At 44.8% G+C, this 27,456-nt stretch overlaps 5 protein-coding genes and 1 non-coding gene across 8 annotated transcripts; 3 read left to right on the plus strand and 3 right to left on the minus strand.

Annotated features, from left to right (window-relative positions):
* The first annotated feature begins 1,285 nt into the window (after positions 1–1,285).
* Positions 1,286–4,846, plus strand: LOC9272160 (cytochrome P450 CYP94D108). Its single transcript, XM_015782035.3, has 2 exons — positions 1,286–3,120; positions 3,511–4,846. The coding sequence occupies exon 1, from the start codon at positions 1,535–1,537 to the stop codon at positions 3,113–3,115; it is 1,581 nt and encodes a 526-aa protein (XP_015637521.1). The 5' UTR covers positions 1,286–1,534; the 3' UTR covers positions 3,116–3,120; positions 3,511–4,846.
* Positions 4,847–8,504: 3,658 nt separating this feature from the next.
* Positions 8,505–10,466, minus strand: LOC4338644 (annexin D4). Its single transcript, XM_015782141.3, has 5 exons — positions 10,039–10,466; positions 9,727–9,914; positions 9,404–9,622; positions 9,075–9,305; positions 8,505–9,006 (listed from the first exon to the last, which is right to left on the minus strand). Exons 1-5 carry the CDS (start codon positions 10,076–10,078, stop codon positions 8,725–8,727), a joined length of 960 nt encoding a protein of 319 aa, XP_015637627.1. The 5' UTR covers positions 10,079–10,466; the 3' UTR covers positions 8,505–8,724.
* Positions 10,467–12,634: 2,168 nt separating this feature from the next.
* Positions 12,635–12,705, plus strand: TRNAR-CCU (transfer RNA arginine (anticodon CCU)). The gene has a single exon. It is a non-coding gene; the product is annotated as a tRNA-Arg (tRNA).
* Positions 12,706–14,842: 2,137 nt separating this feature from the next.
* On the plus strand, positions 14,843–17,289 carry LOC4338646 (annexin D3). The gene is made up of 4 exons (XM_015785117.2): positions 14,843–15,205; positions 15,545–15,690; positions 15,792–16,337; positions 16,824–17,289. The coding sequence occupies exons 1-4, from the start codon at positions 14,983–14,985 to the stop codon at positions 17,025–17,027; spliced, it is 1,119 nt and encodes a 372-aa protein (XP_015640603.1). The 5' UTR covers positions 14,843–14,982; the 3' UTR covers positions 17,028–17,289.
* On the minus strand, positions 17,257–19,990 carry LOC4338647 (mitochondrial fission 1 protein A). Its single transcript, XM_015785118.3, has 5 exons — positions 19,755–19,990; positions 19,055–19,184; positions 18,847–18,968; positions 17,682–17,745; positions 17,257–17,509 (listed from the first exon to the last, which is right to left on the minus strand). The coding sequence occupies exons 1-5, from the start codon at positions 19,845–19,847 to the stop codon at positions 17,424–17,426; spliced, it is 495 nt and encodes a 164-aa protein (XP_015640604.1). The 5' UTR covers positions 19,848–19,990; the 3' UTR covers positions 17,257–17,423.
* A 2,633-nt stretch (positions 19,991–22,623) lies between these two features.
* Positions 22,624–26,876, minus strand: LOC4338648 (AP-3 complex subunit mu). Of its 3 annotated transcripts, none has more exons than XM_015782127.3 (8): positions 26,728–26,876; positions 26,508–26,613; positions 26,262–26,363; positions 25,488–25,577; positions 24,505–24,752; positions 23,924–24,133; positions 23,610–23,817; positions 22,624–23,375 (listed from the first exon to the last, which is right to left on the minus strand). In XM_015782127.3, the coding sequence occupies exons 1-8, from the start codon at positions 26,760–26,762 to the stop codon at positions 23,130–23,132; spliced, it is 1,245 nt and encodes a 414-aa protein (XP_015637613.1). In that variant the 5' UTR covers positions 26,763–26,876; the 3' UTR covers positions 22,624–23,129. The 3 variants fall into 3 exon arrangements, with proteins under 3 accessions (XP_015637613.1, XP_015637612.1, XP_015637614.1); XM_015782126.2 differs by having other exon boundaries at positions 26,262–26,372; XM_015782128.3 differs by lacking the exon at positions 25,488–25,577 and having other exon boundaries at positions 26,262–26,372.
* Between the last annotated feature and the right edge of the window lie 580 nt (positions 26,877–27,456).

A 27,456-nucleotide genomic window follows, 5' to 3' on the forward strand; every position in this document is an offset into this window, starting at 1 on the left:
GGACCTCCTCCTCCACACCTGATGGCGTACTTTGCCACCGCCGTCGCCGGAGTTCTCGACGACGCTGACGTTCTTCCTCTTCCTCGTCAGCCTCGAGCTCGACCCGGCCTTACTCTGCTGCACCGCCCTCGCAGTCGCCGCCGCCGGAATCTTGCTCCCAACGTCGCATCCCAGATGCCAAGAATCGGGCGCCGACGCCGTTCCGCCTCTGCACCGCCCCGCACCACGTCGCGCGTTGCCGCCCTTTGCCGTTACACCACCCCCACGGTAAAACCCTCGTGCCCCGAGCCTCACCTAGTGACCTAGAAGCCGGCGGCCCCCTCGATTTGGGGCGGGCGCCGCCGTAGCCATGCCGGCCCGGTCGCCCTTATGCCACCAATGAGCTTCCTGTGGGCAAACGTAGTCCCAATGCAACATAGGTTATATTATCGTGAAATTGACATCCCTATGAAACCTAGATCGTGTAGAAGTAGCCGGTTGTGCCCAAATTTATCGACATTGCGCCGCCGCCGTGCTTGTGTGCTCGGTGCCGCCGCTTGCCGTCGCGTCGTGCGCCGGGTGGCCGCTGCGCCTCGTCGTCGTTGGCGGTGGGTCCTCGGCGGTGAGCCATCGCTTCCCCGTCAGCGCGCCATGCCGTCCTGGCTTGGGCTGTCGCGCTGACCATGCATTGCGCTGTTACTCACCCGCGACGAGAGGAGGAAGAAGGGAGAAACAAAAGAAAGAGAGGAAGAGAGATGGAGAGCTGACATGTGGGCCCAAGGGCATTTTTGACATATCACGTGATTTCTCTCTCCTCCTCAACCGGAAATTATTATTTTAATCGGCGCGGTGTCTATTAACAATTATCATGTTTATAGAGTGTTTTCTACTAAAAGTGAGTTTGGACAGTGTCCCACGACTAAAACCACATAATAGCAGTGTCTTGTAGCAAAATTTGTCTAGAAAAAGGATTTCGAATAAAAAAAAGATAAAACTAAGAACTAAAAGTTGTTTCTCTTAAGAAAATGATTTCGAATAAAATAAAGGTTAAAACTAAGAACTAAAAGTTGTTTCTCCTATCTAGCAGGAGGGGTGGTGGCAGAGGAGCCTCCTAATGTTCCAATAGGTCCCCAAATGATACGGCACGAGCGAGATAATTTGGTTGATGAAAGAGCCCAAGCGCAGATTAGAGCTTGAAAGTCGAAAAAACTCATCATACCTATACAGATCTGAAGTAGTAGCCCACATCGTTTTTTTTTTCCCTGGGACTTTTCCATTTGACTTGAATTATTGATGGTCGTCATTGCTATGCAAATTTTCTCTAGTAATTCATACTTTATTTTGTATCATCGTTGAATACAAGAGCACGTGTAGCCTCAAATAGTCACAAGATGTCTTCATCGAAGAAAATTGATGGTTCCGGTTAAATGAATGCAACAAAACAGTAGGAGTATTCTTGTTGGCAAATTGCACGGAATTTGGATGGAATTATAAAAAGCATTAATTCCTCCCGTATGAATTCGCCAATCTGAATTTCCGGGAAAATTGAGAAACCATGGAGACCGCGCATCTAGCCTACGTGCTCCTCTTCCTCGTCACCGCCGTCCTCCTCTTCCATCTCCGGCGAGGCGGCCGGTCAGCTCCGGCGAAGCTCACGACGGCGCACCGCCCGCACCCGAACCCCGTCCTGGGCAACACCGTCGAGTTCATCCGCAACCGGCGCCGCTTCTTCGACTGGTACACCGACCTGCTGCGCGCGTCGCCGTCGGGCGCCATCGAGGCGTGGGGCCCGTTCGGCGCCGGCCACGCGGTGACCACGGCGTGCCCGGCCGCCGTCGAACACCTCCTGCGCGGCAACTTCGGCAACTATGTCAGGGGGGCGAGCTTCCGCGCCGCGATGTCCGAGCTCATCGGCGACGGCCTCTTCGCCGCCGACGGGCGCCTCTGGAGCGTCCAGAGGAAAGTGGCGTCCTACGCCTTCTCCTCCCGCGCGCTCCGCCGCTTCTCCGACGACGTCCTCGCCGTGCACCTCCGCGGAGGGCTCCTCCCGTTCCTGGACGCCGCCGCGGCGTCCGGGGAGGCCGTCGACCTGCAGGACGCGCTCCGCCGGTTCGCCTTCGACAGCATCTGCCACGTCGCGTTCGGCGTCGAGAGCTCGACGCTGCTCGAGACGGCGAGGGAGGACTCCGGCCGCCACGAGGCCCTCTTCGCGGCGTTCGACGCCGCCGTCGAGATCTCCTTCCGGAGGGCGCTGGCGCCGTTCACCCTCGTGCGGAAGCTCACGGGCCTCGTCAACGTCGGCAGCTCGCGCCGGCTCCGCGAAGCCATCGGTGTCATCGACGACTACGCCATGTCCGTCGTCGAATCCAAGGAGGCGGCGTGTCGCGATCGCGATAGCGAGGACGTGGACCCGGACCTGCTGTCGCGGTTCATGGCGGCCATGGACGAGGAGGACGGCGGCGAGCTGGGCGCCATGTTCCCCACGCCGGAGGGGAAGCGCCGGCTCCTGCGCGACGTGGTCGTGAGCTTCGTGCTGGCCGGCAAGGACACGACGTCGTCCGCCCTGACGTGGCTCTTCTGGCTCCTCGCCGCGAACCCGCGGTGCGAGAGGCGCGTCCGCGACGAGGTGTCGCGGTCGCCCGACGGCGACGGCGGCGGCGACGCGAAGGGGATGCACACGCACTACCTCCACGCTGCGATCACGGAGGCGATGCGGCTGTACCCGCCGGTGCCGTTCAACGGGAGGGTGGCGGTCGGCGACGACGTGCTCCCGGGCGGCGCGGCGGTGCGCGCCGGGTGGTTCGCCAACTACTCCGCGTACGCGATGGGGCGGATGGAGAGGCTGTGGGGCGAGGGCTGCCTCGAGTTCTCGCCGGAGCGATGGCTCCGCGACGGCGGCGAGTTCGTGGCCGTGGACGCGGCGCGGTACCCGGTGTTCCACGCCGGGCCGAGGGCGTGCCTCGGGAAGGAGATGGCGTACGTGCAGATGAAGACGGTGGCGGCAGCCGTGCTGCGGAGGTTCAGCGTCGAGGTGGCGGCGCCGGCTCCGGCCATGGAATCGCCGCCGGCGTACGAGATGACGGCGACGATGAAGATGAAGGGCGGGCTGTGGGTGCGGCTAAGGAAGCGGGAATAGTCAGTGTGAGTGATTTGATGCCACTTGTTGTTCTTGTTTGACTAAGTGAACTCTTGCATCAGGTGTTGACGGGAAACCGTTTTAAACACTCGTTGGACATTCACCCGTTTCTTACATGTCATCTAAATAATTATGGAAAATTTTTAAAAAAATTGACATGATAGGTTAATATGTAATATATTACTTCACAAATATACAAGTTCAAATTCGTCTTCTATGAATTGTAACAAAAATAACAATTTTGACTGTGAATATACGTATACTAATTAGAGTTTAATTTCTTATTTTTGTTACAACTTGTAGAAGTCGAATTTGAACTTCCATGTTTGTGAAGTGATATATTACATATTAACCTATCTTGTCAATTTTTTTGAATTTTTTTCATAATTATTTAGGTGGCATGCAAGAAACGGGTTGACGTTCACCCGAGATATTAGAATCCATCCTAGGTGTTGACCACAATTGCCGTAGGCCCGTTGGAGTAGCACGCCAAGAGAGTGGCTATAAAAGTCAATATTTTCTGTGGAATTTGGGGATCTGGTTGACGATGATATGTAGAAAGATATCAATATTGAACGTGCTATTTATTTGTAGAAAAAAAACATACTGGATGTTATCTTTACCTTTATTTATTATAAAAATTTAAGGTGTTTTTGCATTTGAATTTCATACGTCACATCAATCCTAGCGCTCGATTTTTTTGTTGTCCGTAGTCACGTGGCACGTTTTACTGGCTGCCCGCATCCGATTGCAATTCCCTCTTTCCACGCCGCGCACCGCGTCCAGGCCGTGCGCCAGCCCTGGCGCATGCATGCATATGCCCTCCCAGATCACGTGAAACAAAACTGTTTCTGATTTCTCCATTCACACACAACTTTAATTTTTATAGCACCTACCTCATTCTTATGTTCCTATACAATTTCAATTTTTAAGGCACGTACCCTAAACACCAGAAAAAAATTGAATAAGATAAAAATCTTTATCTTTACCTTTATCCATATATATATCTATACTATAGCCATCTCTACTACTTAAAAAATTGAAAACGTTTCTGTCATCCGTAATAACGAAAAAAGGACGAAAAAAACATGAAAACAAAAAAAAGGAAAGTCAAATTCAATTTATAAAAAAACGTAAAGAAGGGGAAAAAAAAGAAGTCCGATTCATCGGCTTGGTCCGTTGCCGCATCACACGCATCCCCTCTCCAAATCCCAAACCATCACCATCCAACCCAAAAACAAAATCCCAATCCAAATAGGAATCATCACAAAATCATCCAAAATAGATCACAGGACAGGAGATAATCAAATCGGATCACAAATAAATCACACAGGAGAGGAAAGGGCAAGCGAGAGGCCGTCGCTGCTCCTCGCCGCCTCGTTGCCGGGATCCACCAACCTGCCACTGCGCCGGGAATACGTTGCGCCGCCAACCCGCAGCCGCGCAGCCACGCCGTCGTTGCGCCGAGAAGTCGCTGACCCATCGCTGCGCTGGGCAGATGTTGAGAGGGAGAGAGAGGAGCCAGATCCCAAGCCGCTGCGCCACCAACCCGCCGGATATGGCGACGAGCGGGACAGCGGCGACACCCCGACGAGGAGGAAAGGGGCCACCGCCCACCGGTGGGGAAGGGACAGCGCCGGTAGGGGGAGAGGGATGGGGAGCTGCGATGCTGGTGGGGAGAGGGGAGAGGGAACAGTGTCGCCGGTGAGAATAAAAGGCAGTGGTGCTGCCATGGGAGAGGAAGTGGCGCCGCCGTGGGGAGAGGGAAGGGAACTAGGGTTAGGGATTTCGGGTACGATCCGAGCCGTCCATCAAAATGAACGGTTCAGATCGATCCCGACTTGGGCCGGCGACATTCCCAGGCCGCCCTGTGGCTGGGCCACCTCATGGGCCGCAAGTTCGTGGGCCAGGCAAAAATTATTTTATTTCTCTGTATTTTAAGTATTTTCTATTTTTAGGAATAATATTAGTACCATTTTAATTGTTTAAAATTGCTAAAAAATCATGAAATTTCTTTTCTTTCTTTTTTCTAGAACTTTGTTTCTTTAGGAATATATTTTCTTAAAGGGCTCATATCATAAAAAATAAACCCTAATCAGCCAATATTTTTATATTTTTGTATAATTATAGTTTACCTGTTGCAACGTACGGGTATTTTTCTAGTAATATAAAAAATAAAAGAAAAATACCGGGGTAGATTTCAAGTGACGGATCTCTTCAAATCTAAGTCACGAGCCAGTGGGAGACTAGGAGAGACAAGAAGAGAGGAGAAAAGGAGGGAAGTGTAAGATATATCGACTGGGGATATCCGTAAACCGAATGATAAGGGTATTGTGGTACGTTTGTACGGGGATCAACACGATTCAACATCAAGCAAACAAGGAGACAAGGATAATACTGGTTCAGGTCCATCGTAAGGTAATAGCTCTAATCTAAGGCCTTGTTTAGATCCGAAAAATTTTTGGCCAAAAATGCCACATTAAATGTTTGGACACACATGCATGGGGCATTAAATGTGGAAAATAAAACCAATTGCACAGTTTGCATGTAAATTGCGATATGAATCTTTTGAGCCTAATTACGCCATGATTTGACAATGTGATGCTACAGTAAACATTTGCTAATGACAGATTAGTTAGGCTTATTCAATTCGTCTCGTAGTTTACATGCGCAATCTGTAATTTGTTTTGTTGTTAGTCTACGTTTAATACATCAAATGTGCGTCCGCATACTTCAAAAACTTTACACCCAATGAACTAAACACACCCTAATTTATATAAGACTGATATAGAAAACCATAGAGTACAATAGAGAACAACTAGAAGAGGGTGATGGGCAGGATTGGCAGAGAGAACAGGGGCGATAGGGGTGTCAGAGGGATGCAAGTGGGTCGATTTGCGAACCCACTTATTTGGCCTATAAGTAGGTTTGCGGATCGATCCACTTACATCCCTAGTTGTCTCAGCGATGTGAACCACATGAAAAGGGGGAAATAGACATGGCGGAGGCTTTCTGGTGCTAGTGAGAGAAAAGTGAGACCAGGGGCAGCGGTGGTGCTGGTGAGGATGTGAGAGTGAGGAGTGGCGAGAGGATAGAGGGGTTTTAGCAAGCAAGGATAGGAGGTGACGGTGTGGGGATATGGAATGTTGCAGTGGTGAGTTGTTCGATCTAGTTTATACATCTTGGAGTCACGGGAGAGGGAGAAGATAAGGTTTCCTCTGATGCGTGAATCTCAATGCAATTTGAGTCATCTAAAAGTGATAGAGATTTGTAGGTATTTTTCATATTACTAAAACGCGATGCCGCGCCACCCCCACCCCCTCCCCCCTCCTCCCGGCGGAGGGGGTCGCGCGGTGAGCGCATGCGTAGGGGTGGGGCCTTTATTTTTGTGGTTTTCCATTCGGTTTTTTCCTTTCCGGTTTTTTTCTTTTTGGTTTTTTAGCATATACATATACGTATACAAAATTTGTATACGTGTATACAAACTTTGTATACGAGTATGCAAACTTTATATACGTCGTACATAAAGTTGGTATACTTGTATACGAATATATGTGATGTTTTTTTTTGGTTTTTTGATTTTTTAATATGTACGTATACAAAGTTTGTACACGTTGTATATAAAGTTTGTATACATCATATATAAAGTTTATACACGTCGTATATACAAAGTTTGTACACATCGTATACAAAGTTTGTATGTGTGTATTTTTTTATACATCAAAAAAATATACATATAAAAATATATATATTTATAGTAGTAATACTAGTAGTAGTATAGCAGTAGTAGTAATATTAATAGTAGTAGTGTAGTAATACTAGTAGACTAGAACTGTAGTACTAGTCGGCGGTCGGGCGTCTGAGGGGCCGCGCGACTAGTCGTGCATTAGCCCCCCCCCCCTCCCCCCCCCCGCCTCGTTAGTTGCAATATGTAATTAAACTCTCCCTTCTAATATATTGATAATATATTGATGTGTAATTATTTTGTGCGCTAAACTGCCAATCAACTCACCAGCGGGCAGTGCTGCACTTCGGCCCGATTTGGAGTTAGCTTACGGGTTACGGCCCACTCGAGGGAAGTACAAGGCCTCTAAGCGGCCCAGCCGTTCGGCCACCCGCCTTCCCCTCCAGCCTAACGCGCGGGAGACAGCGAGCGTTGAAGGCAACCGCAGTACGGTCCCGTCCAGTGTGCCCCAACGCGTGGCCGTGCTGGGTCGGATCATCATGATCACGTGGTCATGGTGTGTGTGTTGGATTTAGATCAGGTGTCGTTATAGCTGTTACTAAAACTTAAGAATTACATGCAATTTGATTCGTCCATTTCGCAACACTACAATAACCGTATAAACAATAGCCGTATAAACAGTACTCTACTCTAAAGTGCTTTTGCTACCGTATAATGAACAGTGCGACTCACTAGTCTGGACCGTTCCATCTGTATCTGTGAATGAGAACCGGTGCTGCCTAAATTGCAGTGACAAAAGTGACTACACCTGATCCAGATTCGTGTGTAGTGGTGCGTGTCTGTATGGTTTGGTCCCATATGTTGCAATCCACCTATCAGAGCAACAGCGTGGTCAAGGACCATGACACCATGTACCGATCAATAGATCACCATCTCCAAAATCAAATTCGGTAGCCACACCATTTAGATCGCCAAATCTAAGGACGAAACGGTCGAAAAAACCTTGTACCATTTCCATTTTTATATTTTTTTTCTTGAAAACGAAATCGGAACGATAAAACCGAAAACGATAACAATATCGGTATATTAGAAACGGGATCATCGGAACGGAATATATCGATATTGGTTGGAAGTCAAAAATTCATGTCGGAATTAGCGGAGTGTGGCATAGCACACATTTAACTATGCACAAAGATGACTTTTAAGTTTATTCTTGCATCATCACACTCCACATAATACCATTATATAATAATAAGTTTGACATATAATATAAACAAAGTTCAACAATAATTTAACATTGATAAGTTGAGGAGACCAAAGTTTAGCAAAATTCACTTGTCACGTCATAGGGTTAACAATATTTTCTCTAATCACTTCTTTTTTTTATGGGCTAAAAGCCTACCAGGCTTCCTTTATTCATGAGCTTCTGGTGGGTTGGGTAGGCTGAGCCGCTAGGAACTTTCGGAATTTTTTTAGAATTTTAATGGAAATTATCATACAAATACGGTTACTGACAAAACGGTTGGAAAAACATCCATCCTATTTCTGCTACCATTTCCGAAAGACATTACCGTTTCCATTTCCACCATCGTCGGTTACCGATACGACTGAAACGGTTGGTGGAAACTGAAAACGGCGCTCGGAAATCTCGAAAATTTCCGTATCGTTTTCTCCCCAGCCAAATCCCAGATGATGAAATCAAAGTGTCCCAAATGAAATCGATCCTCTTTTTTTTTTCAAGAAAAATTAAATCGACCTTATTCCATACCAACAGCTCTGCTGCGAAATGCTAAGTTTACAAGTCTCGATCCACGCATGCAACAAAAACACAACAACAACAACAGCAGCAGCAACAACGTACACGATGGCGACGCACTGACAAGGCGAGGCGACAGATCGGAGGAGCAATGGCTGATCGGCCGGGTCACTTGCCGCCGGCGACGAGCGAGAGGAGCGCGTCTCTGTAGTAGCCGTGCGCCTTCCCGGCGACGGCGTCCTCCAGCCTCCCGCCGAACTGCTCGTGGTAGGCCGCGCGGATGGCGTCCATGTCCACGTCCGCCCGCGTCACCGCCACCCGCGTCAGCGCCTCCTTCGCGTGGTGGTCGGCGCCGTCGCTCACCGCCGCCGCCACCACCTCGCTGAAGTACCTCGCCGGCGTCGCCAGGCACAGCGCCGCCTCCCTCAGTGTCTCCTCGTGCCCAAGATCCTAACAAAAAATCCAATAAGATCGATAGATCGATCGATTAGTTCGTCGTGGTTTGATTGATTGGTTACCTCTTCGATGTGGCGGCCATGGATTTCCTTGTAGTGCTTGAAGGTCTCGACGAGGTGCGGCTTGCTCCGGGTGGTGAGGATCCTGACGACGTCGTCGTTCTCCACCAGCTTCGCCGCCGCGTGGCCGGCGCTCTTCACCGCGGCGACGAGCGCCTTCGCCTCCGCGCGCGCCGTCTCCTCGCTCACCCTCGGGCCCTCGTACCGGTACGCGCTCACCAGCCCGACCAGCAGCTGCATCCACGCGCGACACGGGACACAGAGAAAGATCAACGGGAGAGGTCGACGCGACGACGACGACGTGCACTCAAGGTGTTTGTTGAATTGCTTACGCCGCAGTAGGGCTTGTCCCTGGCGCGGTAGGCGACGTCCTCCTCGAGGGAGTGGTGGAACAGCGCCTGGTACGCCTTGCGAGCGCCGAGGAGCTCCTCCGCCGTCCGGGTGCAAGCGATCTCCACGACGATGGCCGCCGGGTGCGCCTGGTGGAGCACGTGGTGCGCCAGCCGCGCGTCGCGCTCCCACGGGTGCATCGCCCACATCACCATCAGGTTCTGAACAGTGAACAAACACAACCACAATAACCCAATCAGCTCCATCTCCATTGACAAGCTTCGTCAAGAATTCAAGATTCAAAGAGAAGAGCTAAATCGCTTGCCTTGAACCGCGAGAACTCGGCGGCGAGGTGGAGCATGTACTCCTCCTCGCACTTCTCGATGACGCCGCCATGATCCTTGAAGAAGCCATTGAAGCTCTTCCTGAACCCGGACAGCTTCTCCGGCTGCCTGCGCCACTTGGCCAGCGCCGACACCATCGCCGGCTCGTCCACGCCGAGGCCACCGAGCCCTTCATTGATCAATCGATCGATCCACAAAATCCATAAGCATTTGCAAGACAAAACAATATGAAACAGCAGCATAAATGCACACACGAATGTGTCCAAGAATTGAATGGTTGTAAGTTTACTAACCTGAGAAGGCCCTGGTCAGATGCTGGATTTCATCAGCCATGGCCGATTGGATGATCTCTGAATGCAAGCAACAAAGATGGGAAGAGAAGATGAGTAGTGAGTGAGGATTGGCTACTGGCTTAGCTGATTGCTGTGAGCTGTAAGCTTGCTCTCTCCTTCCTGTGGATGATCGATCTTTATACCAAAGAAGTTTGTGTCTGGGAAGCCAATTATGGGCAATGGTGGTATTTCAATAACCAGGAAATGTTCATCAGTAGTCTACACATGTGCAGACATGTACGTATGGATCAATCTAATTTAGTTCCCTGTTGAAATGGAAAGGAGGATAAAAGAAAATAAACGAGTTGCCAGCACATGATGCTGAGTTAGCCCCGGGGGTTGGGGTGGGGTGTGTTCAATTGAAGTGATTGGTTGATTGGTGAATTGGAGTCGTGGAACACGGGGTAATCTGAGAATTAAGATTATGTCTGCAATAATTTGAATAGGGGCAGGTCTGATGGCCTCCTTACCTGGATGCAGTCCCATCATGCTGAATTCCTAGAGAGAAGATGAGAAAACTTGTTGCATATACACCTGCATTTTCAGGTCTGGACTGTAAGGTAGTTGTGATGGACATGATTCAATCAGAGATAGTAAAATGTTTGCTGTTCTTTCTTGAATTTTGTTATCTGTCAGGCAAAATCATAGTAAACCTACTCTCAGCACTGCAATTCTTATTCAAGGGAAAATATAATGCAATTGAATAACTGTAGGGCAGCATGCAATGAAGTGTTATACCGAAATTGAATTATCTAACATTTGCAGCAATGTGAGTACTAACTATTTTTTTATAATGGAAATCATTCAGCTTCTGTGTACTAATTGCTAATTAGTAGCAAGATCCACAAGACACGCTGTCATCCTTATCAACGGCATCAGAATTGCCCATACCTTTGATCAAATCATGGTTGGTTTATGTCCCATTCGATTGTTTTTCGATAGTCTTTGCTCAATTTAAGTTTGTCAATGTCTTGCAATTGCTACGATGACAGAGGGACTGTTTTCTGAAAAATAAGCTGACAGCAGGAAGCGCAACTTCTACTTGAAGTGTTTATTGTAAGGTCAATAACCAGCTACCAGACATCCACTACATCAATACATTGTAGCTTGATGTATTTGGCTTGTTGGTATAAAATAAATAGTAGTTTCATAATTGGGTCCAATATATTGCCATTGTCAATTGGGGAGAGGCACAGAAGAAAAAAGAATCCAACGGGTATTTTGGGACTTTTTGACATAATTTTCTTTTAACATAATATTTTGGAACTTTCAGAGATGATCAGTTTTAGTTAAGCAATGGTGTCTTGGCATGAGTAACATGCTCACTGGAACGTATATATACTTGACAAAAATCTGTATTCTCTAAGACAGAACGCATAAGTGGCCATATCACCATCGTCTTTAAGAAACATGTGAAACAAGAAGGTTCCTAGATTTACCACAATGTTCTGGCAAGAAATGGATAAGAACATGCTGGCAATTTTGAAACATGAAAATCATGATGTGCCAGGGATATAAATATCCTATCATTTGAAACCTACTGGGGCAATTGTCACCTTCAAAAATGTGGACCAAGCTAATTAATTGTCCTTTGATGTTGGGTCACCCTCTGCAATCATGCAGGGAAGGATGAAAAATTGGCACATGGTAGGAAAAAGACAAGCTGATTACTGAGAACTGCACAAGCGGATCACCTTTAATATTGCAGTTGAAATCTGATCGAGTTGTTGGCATTTGGCAACTTGGCATGTTTGCACCAGAAAAAAAGGGCATCTGCCACATAGAAATCCCATGAGTTTCACATATGAACTGCAGTATTTGGCCGTTCATCTTTTCTTAAATGTTTTGTTATGCGTTGGCAACCAAATTATATTCGATTCAGTATAAAACCTTTAATCAGATCAGCGTGATCCGCAAGGAGACTTGTTTTTTTAGTTTCCTGAGCATGAAGTCTACTATCAGCTCCAACATTGCCAACTGTACCTTTCACACTTTATTTTTGCACAGTTGTATGAAAGTAATGGGAGAAAAGACATTCTTTTAATAAAATAAATATTTCACAATGTTTCAGTTCCAATTGGAAGGAATTTTAAAAGGTAAGAAAAAATGATAAAATCAGCTCTGTGCGTTTCACATGCATGGAAAGCTAAAAAAAAAGAGAGAAATACAGAAACGTGGTTTTAAACGAGTCAGGCCCTTTGAATTTTAATCTTAGAGACCATAATGCTTCTTCTTTTGTATGATGGGCTTAACATGTGCAAATTCTTATATGTTGTGGATACAACGTAAGTTTCCTGAGTACTGCCCCCCTCTACTTTTGGATAGTATAATCGATATGCAAAAGATAACCTTAAGAGCTAAGCATTGAATCATATTTGAAAAGCATTGAATTATGGATAATAATATATTTCAAAAAATTAGAAATAATACATGTTTTGGTCCCTTGTGATCACTAAATAACAATTTCAGTTAGCTATGTCCATAATATGAGCAAACAAATCAATTCACTTGTACATGTAAGAGTTTAATAAAGAAAATATAAATCAATCCAATGACAGCGCCTGTAGCTCAGTGGATAGAGCGTCTGTTTCCTAAGCAAGGTCGTAGGTTCGACCCCTACCTGGCGCGTTGTTTTCAAATTATTTCTTTTTCATATTTTTTTCAACAAAGTTTTGCAACTAAAATGGTTGGTTTACAACGTGTCGCGGATGATATAAAAATTATATATTGCAACTAAGTGGTTAGCCATATATATTTTTTTCTATGAAGTTATGCAACTATGTGATTCGACTACAATGTGTCAGTTATAGATAATTATTTCTTTTTCATATTTTGCAACTAAGTGGTTGGTCTACAATGTATGCAGATGATATGAACAAGTTGATGATGAATCCTCCTCCTAATTAAGTAAACCACGTGAATATATAAAAAGGTAACAAATGCATATTGGTTACTACTTACTAGTAGTTTTTTAAAACTAAACCGGCAGGAGAACTGCCAATTATATTTCATTAAATAGGAGTAAAAACTCAGATGGGCTACAGAAAAAGAAAAAACAACCTCTCGGCGAGTAGAGACTCGCCAAGCCTTTCCACCGTGGCCAGTACAACCACACAGCACACGGAGCTCCACATCACTCTAGCCAAACTATCAACGAAATGATGGCGGAATCCAACGATGAACATCGATGTCGAGATGCTGAAGAGGCGGCACACAGCGTTGACATCACAAGGCACGTGTCATCGTTGCCGAGCTAGCCGCCCAGCGACCCAGTAGCTCCGACTCCATGGCAATCATGGCATCATTGTAGGCATCGCCAAACCGAGCAAAGCAACACCAAGCTCATACTTTGGACATCAGCCAAGCCCCTGAAGCGCCAAAGCCTGTACTAGCAACACCCACATCCCTAGAGAGAAACTGCAAATGTTATCGTTGCCAAGCTTCGTCGCACCCCAACGACGTAGCAGCTCCGACTCCACCCGACAGAGACAAACGAAGAAGCTGGATGCTACCAATACAAGAAAGGAACCAAGAAGGAGAAGGCCTCGCCAAGCACCTAGGCATCTAGCGCATCGAGCTGACACAGGAGTCCAGCAGCGGCAAATGGTGCATGGGTAAGGTTCTCCAAGATGATGCCCCCAAGGAGGATACAACGTGAAACGCCGCCATCGCCCGTCCGGAAACCGGATCACAGTTTTTACCTGGAGACTGGTAGCGGTGGAGAAAACGCTATAACGACGCCTCCAAGAAGGGAATGACGCCAAAGGCGCCACCGTCGTCGTGCCAGCCAAAGGCTAAGCAAGGCTTTCGCCAACGATTTCGTCCAGCGCCACCTACCCACACAACAACCGTTGCTGAACCACCACATCATCTCATCAGCCACCAGTTAGCCCAGTTCACCACCCCACGGCTCAGGTAGGCTCACGGCCTGCTCCCGCACATCGCCATGGCACCGTCGTCCTCTGCACAAACCGCCACGTCCCCTCTCCCGAAGCTCCCCACGGCCAGGACAGGATCTAGCCATAGGAGGGGAGGAGCTCCACGAGGTGGGTTTTTTAAGCCGCCCGGGAAGAAGAGACGTCGCCGCCGCCAACTGCTTCCCCGTGCACATAGGCCAGAGAAGCAGCAGTTGATGCATGTCCGTGAGCCGCTGCCGCCTCCTCCGCGCGGCCCTCGCGCCGCGGCCGCCGCCTCCGCCGCCGACCTGCGCGTCCAGCCCAGATCTAGCCAAGGGAGGGCCGGATCCGAACTCGACGGCTCCGGATCTGGCCGTCCTCGCCAAGCTGCGCCTCTCGTGCTCCGGTCTCATCGGCGCCCCAACCGCTTGACCAGGAGTGAGGGGAAAGGGAGAGACCCGCCGCCGCCGTCTTTGCAGCCGCCCGGCTTTGCCGGCGGCTGCTCAGGCGGTGGCGAGGTGGGGGAGAGGAGGGAGAGGGAGGGGGTGACGATGGGGTTTCGCCGCCCGCGTCACCCCTGAGGCGGAGCGACCGGGCGTCGAGCCGAGTTATATATTACAGTTTAGGAACAAAAGCCTTCAAAGATATGTTTAGGAAGCACTTAACACAATAATTATTTGCATTTTTAGAAGAGACATGACAATAAAACCAAACTGACCAAGGAACCAACCGGGCAACCATTACACAAAAACAAAAAAATGTCCCAGCTTGTCTGAGCTGTCCATGATTGCAAACGGTATTCAATCAATCACTATCACTTACATACACAATCAAACACTTCACCAAGATCATAAAAATGAGTAAGGAAAAAAAACATCATGGAAAAATACCATGAAATACAAATGGAAAAAATAGGGTAGAGCCCAGAGCATTGGATGTGCAGATTAAAGCTATACTACTAGCATTCAAGTTTTTTTCAACTCTGCTGCGTAGGAGGCGTGTGTGTGCCATGTGTTGCTGGTGCTGCTGCCTGGACTGCATCCATAACATACCTCCACTCAATCTCCTCTTCCTCCATTTCTCCCCCCATTCTCTCTCCTCCTCAGCTGCTTCTGCAGGTGGAGGAGAAGCAGCAGCAGCAGCAGCTGTTGCTCCCATGGCTTCCATCTCTGTCCCAAACCCAGCTCCTTCCCCTACAGAGGATGCAGAGAGCATAAGAAAGGCAGTGCAAGGTACAAATGGACTCTTCAATCTCTTTGTACATCATGAACATTTAGGATTTGAATTTGTTTCACAATGTAAACTTAAAGAGCACTGAATTCTGAACACTGTTCTTTGCCAAACCCTGTTGCTTTTCATGTCATTGTTATTGTTTTCATCTGAAGTGTTTGCGAGTAATTAGTTGCTACTACTCCAGTTCATGTGGAAGAGACGAGAAATTTTGTTTGTTCAAGTTGGTCATGGATTAGCTAAACATGTTCTACATAGCTCTGAAAGACTGAAACAACTGATGATTTCGAAATCAAATATTTGAATTTTCTTTTCTTTTTTTTGGTTGAACTGAATCAAAGGATGGGGAACGGACGAGAATGCGCTGATCGAGATCCTCGGCCACCGGACGGCGGCGCAGCGGGCGGAGATCGCCGTCGCCTACGAGGGCCTCTACGACGAGACCCTCCTCGACAGGCTCCACTCCGAGCTCTCCGGCGACTTCCGTGTAATTAGCCCTCACCCTGGCGACCTCGCCGGCGGGCGGCGGCGCCATTGATGGACTCGAGTTCTTGATTGATCTCCCTCTCTCTCTCTCTTGCCGTGCAGAGCGCGTTGATGCTGTGGACGATGGACCCGGCGGCGCGGGACGCCAAGCTGGCCAACGAGGCCCTGAAGAAGAAGAAGAAGGGCGAGCTCCGCCACATCTGGGTGCTCGTCGAGGTCGCCTGCGCGTCGTCGCCGGACCACCTCGTCGCCGTCAGGAAGGCCTACCGCGCCGCCTACGCCTCGTCGCTGGAGGAGGACGTGGCGTCGTGCTCGCTGTTCGGGGACCCGCTCAGGCGGTTCCTGGTGCGCCTCGTGAGCTCCTACCGGTACGGCGGCGGTGGCGTCGACGGCGAGCTGGCGATCGCCGAGGCGGCGGAGCTGCACGACGCGGTGGTGGGCAGGGGGCAGGCGCTGCACGGCGACGACGTCGTCCGCATCGTCGGCACGAGGAGCAAGGCGCAGCTCGCGGTGACGCTGGAGCGGTACAGGCAGGAGCACGGCAAGGGCATCGACGAGGTCCTCGACGGCCGCCGCGGCGACCAGCTCGCGGCGGTGCTCAAGGCCGCGCTCTGGTGCCTCACCTCGCCGGAGAAGCATTTCGCTGAGGTAAATTAAAATCGAACGTCCTCGATAACTTAAAAACTTGCTTCTTCATAACCATCTTAAAAAATACTTTCTAGCAAATCCGTTTTTCCAATTGGCACTGAACGTTTAATAATTTATCACTGAATTCACATATCATGAGAACAGACTATAAGTGATAAATATTAATCATATTTTAAAAGTGACAAATTGTTAAATGTCCCGTAATTCAAAACGCGCCTTAATACTACAGAACATATTGGAGCAAAGTTTAGCCGAGTTTAGTTCCAAACTTTTTCTTCAAACTTTCAACTTTTCCGTCACATCAAAACTTTTCTACACACACAAATTTTCAACTTTTCTGTCACATCGTTACAATTTCAATCAAACTTCTAATTTTAGCGTAAACTAAAAACACCCTTTGACTCAATTGTCTTTTCGCGTCTTCTTTAGGCGAACATTGGAGTAAAGTTTCACTCAATATTTTTTTTTTCTCGTCTTCTTCTTCAGGTGATCCGGACATCGATTCTAGGGCTTGGCACCGACGAGGAGATGCTGACGAGAGGGATCGTGTCGCGGGCGGAGGTGGACATGGAGAAGGTGAAGGAGGAGTACAAGGTCAGGTACAACACCACGGTCACCGCCGACGTCCGCGGCGACACGTCGGGGTACTACATGAACACGCTTCTCACCCTCGTCGGCCCTGAGAAGTAGCCATGTAGCAGCTTGGACATTTTATTGCTTGCTCATTTGATTTGAACAAAATACACCGTGTGATGTTGCAGTTATTAGTAAAATGCGAGTAGGATCGATGTTGTTTTCGTTGGGTGGATTAATAATGGAGCATGTTTTATCGCACCGTGGTGTATCCAACACTTGTTTTCAGACGATACTATCGATGTTTGATCAGAATCAAGCCAGAGGTGCTTGAAACTAGTGACAATAAAACCAAAGAAAAGGAAAGGTACATGTTGCATCCGGAGTACCATGGTCATCAATTTGTTTTATGCACATTACTGTGGCGATTCTCGACTGGAATACCACGAATTGAAAAAAGAACAAACAAGCCAAACATCTACTTGGTTACTACATCAGCAAGCAGATATCATCTCACTTCTTCCTTGCAGCAATAGCTGCAATCCCACCAACCAGAAGTCCAACAGCAGTTGTGGCGATGCCTATTCCGATCAGACCATCTGCAGATAACGCATGCAGATGTTTAGACAGAATTATCATAAAATAAGTTGTTGTCCCAGTGAAAATGAGGAAAAATAAATAAATGTTCGATTTGTGAGACAATCCATCACGTAGCTCAATACAAAACCAATAATATAGGATATAACTGGAACAAATTTCTCAATGTCTCACCTTTGGCAATTTTATCTTCTATAGCCTTCCTGAGAGACAAAGCCTGCCTCCAATCAGGTTGAATCTGCAAGGAAAGTAAGTTATATAGATTAATTCAGGAGATACCAAGCCACAAACCAAAACATGTTGAAGCACAAGGAAAGCAAGTTACATATAAAACTCACGTTTCAGTTGGTATACAGAACAAGCACAATGGTTTTACAAGGATGCTCACATGAAAATGTTCTTGCCTACTAAGATTAAAACTTTCAATCCCATTTGCATTGTGAACATAGGTCAGGCAAGAAAACAATACAAGCACTAGGAAGACCAAGTAAACATTCCCATGACTACATAATCATCAAACCAAGCAAACTCAAGAAAACAATGCTGAGCAAATCACCACGATCTGTCAACATATAGCAAAGCACAGCACAGCAAGAAAACCAAAATCCCGAAAAACATCTTCAGCGGAGTTATGAAGTTGCAATTATGATAAAGATGAGCAATAGCATATTGGAGACAAGCAATTTTATAATTTCAGTTTCAGCCAATGCCCCTAAATCTCTCAAAAGATGCAAAGAATAGTAAATTCTGAAAGGGGCTCGATGCATTAGCAGCTAAGGCATCCCCACCAAGCATGAGCTGAAAAGCAATGAGCTTAAACTCATTAACCTTGCTTAGCTGGAATTGGGTTACAAGTAAAAGGGTGAAATTAACACATCATATCGGAGAGCTTATTGATTTGCATAACAGCATTAAAACTTTGTGTCGACTAGTCTGGTGAGGCAAATATTTTAAATAACAATCCAGATCAACGAAGATAATTTCCGATGCCTACTCAATTGGAAAAACCAGAAACCATACATAGTGTAGCCAACATGTGTCAACTTTGGCTGTGAAAATTCAGTGAAAAAGGATGACAAGCTTAAAGTCAACCTGACTTCCATTGCATCATATGGCACAAAAACAGCACTATTACGCTAGCAATCGAACAGACTTGCACAAACAATTTCAAAGTTTGTTTTGCAGTCACCTAAGACCGAATAATTCAATGCAACACTCTATCCTGTTTTGATAGCACAAAAACTAAATGACATGAAAGTTGCTTCCAGGAAAAAAACAACAACATTAAGGAATATGAATTATACCAATGAATCTACAAGCTAAAAATTTGCACACATACCTCCAAACAACGGTCCACAAGCTGCCGACTTCTTGGGTAGTCACCATTTCTGTAGTGTCCAACCGCCAGCAGATATAGCTTCTCCCTAGTCTGCAGTGGGCTGTTGGATTGACCTAATGATGCTGTGAAAACAAAACGAAATTGATCAAAACAGATTAGGCTGCAAAAATTATGTTTAGATTATCGAAAACAAAACAAGATATGAGACCTTCAAGCATGCCTATTCCACGATTTACATCCTCCTGGTTCTTGGAATGCACGAGGGCCCAAGACAGCCTCATAATGCTATCACTCTTCTGCTCTTCATTTGCAGCCTCAGCTACCTCCCTTTCACAGCCCTAATAAAGCATACAACCATAGAAACTCTGAGCGCGAACGTGTAAGCCTAAACATTATTTGGAATGTATCTAGTAACAAACAGGGTAATGATTTTTTTGTAAAGTGAGACTGATATGTGCATTTTCTTAGCCAATAGTTGCAGTGATGATTGAATCAGAGATAGTTCCAGTGTTACTCTTCAGATTGTGAACCGCTAAAAAGGAATCAAAATCACACAGCTCAATAAAGAGAAGCCGCCTTGACTCATCCGCGTTGCAACAAACAATCACGCGAGCTAATCACGGGCAGCCGACGGCAGCACCACCATGATGGAACAAACAAGCCACTGTAAATGGGGGCAGGCTGCCATGCCGCCTAAACTAAGCATGAAAACCACTCCACACTCGACCATTCGCTCCCCAGTACAACCCTCCAATCCTCGGAGTTGCTAATCCTCAAGCACCGCGCGGGATCTCCCGCTAGAACTAAAACCTCCCCCCATTGAATAAATTAAATTAGAAATTAGAGTACTAGAAAAAAGCTCCCCACAGCAGGGGATTCGAATAGGAGCGGAGAGAATGGATTCTCACGGCGATGATGTCGCGGGTGCACCAGGGGATGGTGTCGCCGCCGGAGAAGAAGCTCCCCACCGACTCGACGAGCTTCCCGATCTTGGCCTCCATCGGGGAGGGGGGGTGGGCAGGGGATCGGGCCGATCTGGAGGAGGAGGGAGAGGAGAGCAAGCACGGCGGCGGTGGCGGAGGGCGAGGCGACGGGGCCAGCAGCGGCGGATGCGAATCCGGTGGGTGGGAATGGATTTGGGTGCAAGTCTTGAGTCGCGTCGCGTGGGTTTTGTATTGTTTGTTCGATTCGCTGCTGCTGCTTCTTCTTCTTCGGCGCTAAGAAAGAAGGGGAGGAGAACTTCCGGCGACTTCTGAGTTCTGACTTCTCGCCGTCGCACGTGGGTCCCGCGTTTAAGCCACTGTTTAATTCAACATAGTCATATTATAATCTGAATTATTAGAACTAAGTTGAAACAAATAGATAGTTTATTATGATGGATTATTACAATCTATAAGCTATATTACTATAATCTGGTAATCCATTACCACTATAAAGGTGTTTTTTAAATATTATGGGTGTAGCTATATTTATAGCGCCATATTTTTCATCAAAAAATAGTCGGCATGTATTTACATTGTAAGTCCTTAAATTACATATGTAATTTTAGTGTATTTACAATGTAAGTCTCAAAATTACATATGTAAGTACTAAAATTACATATGTAAATTCGAAAATTACATACCAATTACATATGTAAGTGTGTGTAAATGAGGTGTAACTACTGTGTAAGTGGCTGAAAAAAAATCGACTGTAACATATGGCGCCATATTTCTAGCAACTCCGAATATTATTGGGTGGCTAACATTTAGTAACAAACAACTAATAATTCAGAGTAACAAAGAACTATCAGCTTATTTTATATCAGTTTATTATAATATAACTTATAGTAGCCTGGCACAGTAATCTTAAGTTGAAACAAACATGGTCTAAGTTGATTTTAATTTTTCTTAGGAAAATAAGTGTACTTTACTTTTTAGCATTAGCTTTTAAGATTTATGTAGGAATTTTATAGGATTCAAATCCTCTCAAGAATTTTAATTTTTCGTACGCGGCCATATGATTCAAATGATTGTAGTTTTCTAAATCCTATGAAATTCCTATAGAATAACTTAGGGCTTATTCGGTTCATTAGATTTCCAAATTAAAAGAATAAAAAAGTAGGGCTGATTCGGTTTGTAGGATTTTCAAAACGTAGGAATAGTATAGTAATGCATGTGCAAACCTAAGGATTGAAAAACATAGGAAATTTTCCTATGGTTGTGTAGCAAACAATCCAAAGGATTGAAAACATTGGGTTGGAGTGGATTGTTTTTTTTCCTTTGTTTTCCCTTAAAAAAGTAGAGGGATAGGAATTTTTCATTTGGTGCATTCCTTTGAAACGAATGACAGTATAGTACCCATTCCAAAGGACGAATAAGCCCTAAAAAGATTGGGATGTCACATGCACTTCATTTCTTAGGGATTTTTCGAAGATGTCTCACTTCATGCTAAGAATCCTATGGAATAAACTTGCAAGAGCACAATCCTTAGGAATTTGGTAGTCCATTCCTATGAAACGAATGATGCATATAGGAAAAAAAATCCTAAGGTTTTAATTCCTACAATAATCCTATGAAATTCCTCTAAACTGAATGAGCCCTCATTGAAGGTAGATTTTGAAGAAAACTTAGCAAGAGCTTCAACATCTTGGAAAATTTCCTCTGATTCTATCTCTCCTATTCGATTCCTATATTTTTCCTGCGGTCCAATCAAACGGCAATTCTTATGCTTTTTCTATGTTTTGCATTCCTCTATTTTAAACTTGTATTCCTGTAAAAATCATGTGTTTTTTATATTCCTCTGTTCTTCCAATCCTACAATTCAAATGGGCCCGAAGTTGTTGAGAATACACGTATATATAAGTTTTATCATAAATTATGTTATATCACTAATAAGTGTTATGATGTATAATTAGGTAGAAAACAGAGTGGTAGTATTTGTTACTCCTTCTGTTTCAAATTGCGGACATTTTGTGTTTTGAATAGAGACGTTTTAGGTTTTGAATACATTCGTGTATGAATTAATGTATTTTCTTTATATATGAATCTAAATTTATATGGATGTTAGTGAATCTAGATAGGCCAAAACTTAGAGCAAGTTTAATAGTATAGCCAACTGTTGGCTCCAAATCATCTATAGCTAATCTAATAGCCTATTCATACAATAGTTAACTATAAAAATATACTACACCATTAATACCTTGGTCCCACCTCTTATGCACACATAATGTCTTGGAATCCGTGTTGCAGTCGGCTACAAATCTATAGTCCACTTTCTTCTCTCTTCTCTTTTCTTCTCGATATGTGATTATAGCTGGTTTATAACTTGCTATTGAACCTCTTGTAGTGTGGAACAGTGAGAGTATAGATAGGAGTATCTCTAGTTAAGACATGCAACACTATCGATTGGCGAAAGTTGATTACATGTTGCATAGCTTATTAGCGAAAAAAATAATTTATAGATAAAACTCTTATACATGTTCTTAGCGACAAAAACTATTGATAAAAATGAAGCAAGTCAACTCTAAAATTAAGTTTTAAATTTTAGCAAGGGCTGATATGTTGTAGGCCATACGGTACGACTGATACCTGAATCTCTCGTGTGATTTACCATCATCACCATTTGGATTTTCTGAAACCACTCACCTGAGAAGTTTTAGGGTTATTAAAGAAGTTTCCACGCGTTCAGTACTTGTTCTTTCTTTCGAGAATGCTCCAGTAGAACTGATACTAAGTCAAGGTGATTGACTATGCATATGACTGTAAGTTGGAGCACCCTTTGCACAGACAATTTCGCTTGCAGATCACATCTAAACTAGTTGTAGTATTTTTCCTTTAAATAAGAGTTACAGGCACCTGCTAATTTTTGTACAGCTGTTTACAAATTACAAATGCAAACACAACAGCTATGACGCCCATGGAAATAATAGCCCTGGTTGTTGAGGAGTTGGGGGTTCAAAACCTATTCACTTCAAAAACACCCACCGCTTTTCAATGTGTAGTTCAAAGGAAATACTCAACATTAACAGATTTACTCAGTGAAATGGATGGTGAACAGAAGGGATATGGCAGAACTCAAAATCTTGATCTCAGGCACTGAACATCTATACGAAGAAATCTTCGCCTTCATAAACACAGCGAAGATTCTGTGGCTTTGCCGACGAGGAGAAGAAAGATTGATCTAGGGAGCAGACTGCCCATGGACGAACTGACTGATCGTGATGCCTTGCCAGCCCACCCCCCGGGGTTATGGTATCATGTTGGTTTCGACGTGCAGACAACAGCTGTGAATTACACAGAAACTTAAGATCTGACCTCATACCTTCCGGCTTGAGTCTGGGCTCGAAAACCTTTGTAAGGAGCATTGGGAGTGTTTTTGACTTCCAGCTTATCAATTTGAAGCCCAGATAGTGCAACCCCCATAATCTTGAATTTCACCTCAAACGTTGGGAATGTATGCAAATGAGTAAGCCCTTCTTCAAGGCGTAAATTCCCAGAGAGAGACGGGGCTTTGTCTTTTGGAATCTGCCCTATTGTCCAAAAGCAGGTCTGCATAAAGAAAGAAACATGTATTATGCAAGCAATATATGTAGAGCATAAAAAACCTATGTGTGGTGATACAAAGTATAGTATAAATAACTGACATTTGCCAAAAAAGAAAAAGCATTCAAGCCCCAATCTTGCGTTTACTGAGAACGCAGATCCTAGCTACATGCATGACTACTGATAGAATAGGAGGCATGAATCAAAGTTACAGTACTGATGGGGAAAGAAGGTATTGACCTGGTCAGCAAGAATATCAACTGTGCCATAGTTTGCAGTCAAATCAGCAGAAGCAATAAGTGGGGGCAATCGAAACTGCACTGTTATAGAATCAATAGTTTTCCCAGGATCATTTTTAATCCCCACCATCACATTGACACGGCAATTCCCCGAATCTGATGTTAACTGAGGTTTCACATAAATTGGTGTGGTCTTCAATTTCTTAACTCTGGTCATTCATGATTAAATAATGAGTAAAAATAAAACAGACAAGCCAAACATAGCCAACAGAGAGAGAAACAGAAGGAAAAATAAGAGAGCAAATATTTATGCACCTGTAACTCATGAGCTCGAACTGCCCGTCAGGGGGAACAAACGAAAGGATCTGATTGGACTCCCAAGGTCTGAATCGGACACAAGGGTGAAACCTCACATCGTTGATAATTGTAGGATTAGAGAATGACAAGGTCAGTTCTGGTACACCTGGAAGGCTAGAATTTACTTGAATTTTACCATATGCTTCACATTTCACTAGAGCTCCTTCTCTGTAAATAAAATTTACTGGGATGTCAGACATCAAAAACATTCTTTCACTATGGTGCATGTCCTAAGGTAACAAGATCAGATGGTGTCATGTGCGCACATGACAGATGGTTGGATCTCTCCAGAAACGAGCTACATTGTGTTTATTCACAGACATGGTTTCGTTGGGATCCTTACTGCTATGACAATTAATGGGCATGAACTAGATCACAGTAGTGAAAAGTTTGAATATGCTATATAGATTTCAGTAATAGCTTCCTGCAGATATTAATAGATGAAAAAACTGTTCAGGCATGAATCTAGGGTCTAAAACTCAAATTTACAGATTTAGTGAAATATATTTGGAATATCGAAAAGGCCAAGGTGAAAGTACCTGTTTACACATGCATCTAGTTCTTCAACTATGTTAACATAGACTTCATTACTTGCATCCTTGACAACAGTTGTTCTCCATGGTACAAAAGAAGCAGCTGCATCTGGAAGTTTGTTACCAAGATTAGAACTCTTACCAGTCACAACATTCAACATTTTGCTGACAATATTTGGTGGGGCAATCATCTCTTTCAAGATGTTTGGCTCAGTAGTGAGTGGAAAACCGTTGTCCATCATCTCATCTAAAATCTGCACTCATACAAGTATTATATTTTAGAGAATACACAAACATGAATATTATAAAATTTGCCTATCATGGTCTTCACAAGCAACTAAATATGCTGATATTTAGACTGCAGCATGCAGTCTAGATCGATGTTTCACATATCAATAGAATGAAAACAACAAAGTGTCTTGATCAATCCACGTACATTACAGTAGAAATTATTGCTAACAAGTATAGATAAGTACTTGTAAAGTTCGTCGCACTGGCAGTTGAAGTATCAATTAGATAAGTTGTAATACAGAGCAAGTATTTCTTTTTATCTGTGTTGCAAACAATAATATCATTGTTATGGAACAAGTGGGATGGCATAGTAGCTGAATAATATATTTTGTCTAACCTTAATTTGATATGTAAATTTACTATAACAATTATACTTTTTTATTTACATAGCAACATAAAAAAAACACAGCGCAGCACAAACACCACAAACTGAGACTAAGAATGATATCCTAGTTTTGAACTTGTACCATGGTACACAACTGTGTCCAAAATCTGTATATAGAGAGATTTAAAACCTGTCTGACATAGTTTGACAAGAAATCTTCCAGCAATAAAGTAAAGTGGCACTGTAATATCATCCAAATATTTGCACTAGTTTTCAAATTTCAGAAGACTAGAACAAGGTGAAAATAATATAATAGGCAACCAGCTGCAAAGTTATTATGTGATGTCACATAGAAGAGCATATGAAAATAGACCTGATACACAAGTACGAAGTTGTCTTTGATTATGTCTTCATTTAAATCTCCAAGATAGTCAGTTAGGACATCAGCAACCCGTGAGAGAAACTGGAAGTCGCAAATCATATTCACAGAACCATAAAAAAGAGCAAAAGTCAAAACCTGTAGTCAGCCATGGTTCTTGGCATTTCATCATAAATTACTTTAGCAAATTACTGCAATGTGCATGTTTCATGGTAGATTGGTAGGACAATTATGATAGTGACAACAATTTTGTAGTTAGTTGCCTGTTTTTACTGATAATGCTTCTAAAGTTCCAAAGTTGTTGAACACATCATTTCATACCTTCAAGAAGCTTTCAAGCATGACAACAAACTTTGATAATATGCAAAACATGATTCCAAAGAAAAATTCTGAAAATTACATGTTTTACGCATACCAGAATGGAGAACATTGTTCAAGCTGACATCCAAATGCAAAGCATATTTGATAATATATAATTATATAGATTCCAGGATCTTAATAGATATTATCAAAGTTCTAGAAATACCGATTCTAGGCAAAACCCACCAGTATGACTAGTATTGATTTCACAATTATTCTTGCTGAAAGTGTGAGTAGTATCAAAGCATTCACTATGCTCAGCAACAAATAACAAGTGATCTCTGCAACTCTACCCTAGTTCAAACTAGCTATCTTCAGCAACTGAATTATGCTGTACTGCTGATTTTACTACCATCACAGAGCTCCCAAGCAAGTAAAAAGGAGAAGCTAAGAGGATAAAACTCATACCTCGATAGCCAACAACGGGGGCATCTCCACTTGGGTGCATGCCAAGAATGTCACCCCATTTCGATAAACTTGAAACAAGTAATGCGTCGGTGAGACCACCACCTGCAAGACCTTCCAAAAAATCAAAGCAACATAATCAGCAGAGCTCCCCCATCAAAATCTAACAGCTAAAGCAGCACTGCATCACAACAAATCAAAGCTCGAAAATCCGAAAGCAACAGCCCTGAGGAAGAGCCGAACATCAACCTTGGAAGCGTCGCCGGCGGCGTGGGCGAGCACGTAGTCCCAGAACCAGCCGCAGATGCCGCGGTCCACGCGGTGCGCCGTCATCTGCTTCTCCACCATCACCTCCCTGCCATGCCGAAAAAATTGTGTTCAGTCACAAAATCAGGTCAGGACAGATCCGGCGACAGAGGGGAGGAATCGATGCGAGGAGGAATACGGGGATGGCGGGGAGGGGAATTACCCGGAATCAGAGAGGAGGAAGACGCACTGCAACATTCTGCTCCCCTCTCTCGCGGCGGCGGCGGCGGCGGTACCGAAACGGAGGCGGGGGATCGCCGGCGGTGAGGATCTGCGACCTCGCTACGAGCAAGAGAGAGCAGCTCTCGCGCTGGAGGAGAGTTGAGAACAAAGAGAGCAATTAGTAGGCCTAGCCCATGGGCTAAGGCAGAAGCCCAATAGGAAGTTAGGAACCCAGACCACGTGACCCACATGGTTTGAAGTGGTGCCAATGGGCCGGCCCATGGTACCATGGGGGACCACCTTTACATTTGCCGACAAATTTTCTCCTAAAAATTTGATAGATGTAATTATAGTATAATCGTAGTGTAATTACACTGTAACTTATACTACCTCCGTTTTTTAATAGATGACGCCGTTGACTTTTTCTCACATGTTTGATCATTCGTCTTTTTCAAAAAATTTACGTAATTATAATTTATTTTGTTATGAGTTGTTTTATCACTCATATTACTTTAAGTGTGATTTATATCTTATACATTTGCATAAAATTTTTGAATAAGACGAATGGTCAAACATGTGAGAAAAAGTCAACGGCGTCATCTATTAAAAACAGAGGGAGTATGTAATTACACTGTAACTTGCATGTAACTACAGTGTAACTTATATGTAAGTTTCACGTAGTTTTGAATCGTTAGATCTATTACAAGATTTATTTCGGTGAGGAAGAAAA

The sequence above is a fragment of the Oryza sativa genome, chromosome 5 (genome assembly GCF_034140825.1).
Source record: "Oryza sativa Japonica Group chromosome 5, ASM3414082v1".
NCBI classification, from domain to species: Eukaryota; Viridiplantae; Streptophyta; class Magnoliopsida; order Poales; family Poaceae; genus Oryza; species Oryza sativa.

Coding starts and splice junctions, on each gene's coding strand:
- LOC4338648 (XM_015782126.2), bottom strand. CDS start 26,762: ATGTTGCAGTGCGTCTTCCTCCTCTCTGATTCCGG. Junction 23,818..23,923: donor TTCGAGCTCATGAGTTACAG/GTGCATAAATAT, acceptor ATGAATGACCAG/AGTTAAGAAATTGAAGACCA. Junction 23,376..23,609: donor TTGATATTCTTGCTGACCAG/GTCAATACCTTC, acceptor TTCTTTATGCAG/ACCTGCTTTTGGACAATAGG.
- LOC9272160 (XM_015782035.3), top strand. CDS start 1,535: ATGGAGACCGCGCATCTAGCCTACGTGCTCCTCTTCCTCGTCACCGCC.
- LOC4338647 (XM_015785118.3), bottom strand. CDS start 19,847: ATGGAGGCCAAGATCGGGAAGCTCGTCGAGTCGGTGGGGAGCTTCTTC. Junction 19,185..19,754: donor GCACCCGCGACATCATCGCC/GTGAGAATCCAT, acceptor ATGCTTTATTAG/GGCTGTGAAAGGGAGGTAGC. Junction 18,969..19,054: donor TGGAATAGGCATGCTTGAAG/GTCTCATATCTT, acceptor TTGTTTTCACAG/CATCATTAGGTCAATCCAAC.
- LOC4338644 (XM_015782141.3), bottom strand. CDS start 10,078: ATGGCTGATGAAATCCAGCATCTGACCAGGGCCTTCTCAG. Junction 9,915..10,038: donor TCTGACCAGGGCCTTCTCAG/GTTAGTAAACTT, acceptor TGATCAATGAAG/GGCTCGGTGGCCTCGGCGTG. Junction 9,623..9,726: donor CCGAGTTCTCGCGGTTCAAG/GCAAGCGATTTA, acceptor TTCACTGTTCAG/AACCTGATGGTGATGTGGGC.
- LOC4338646 (XM_015785117.2), top strand. CDS start 14,983: ATGTGTTGCTGGTGCTGCTGCCTGGACTGCATCCATAACATACCTCCA. Junction 15,206..15,544: donor CATAAGAAAGGCAGTGCAAG/GTACAAATGGAC, acceptor ACTGAATCAAAG/GATGGGGAACGGACGAGAAT. Junction 16,338..16,823: donor CGGAGAAGCATTTCGCTGAG/GTAAATTAAAAT, acceptor CTTCTTCTTCAG/GTGATCCGGACATCGATTCT.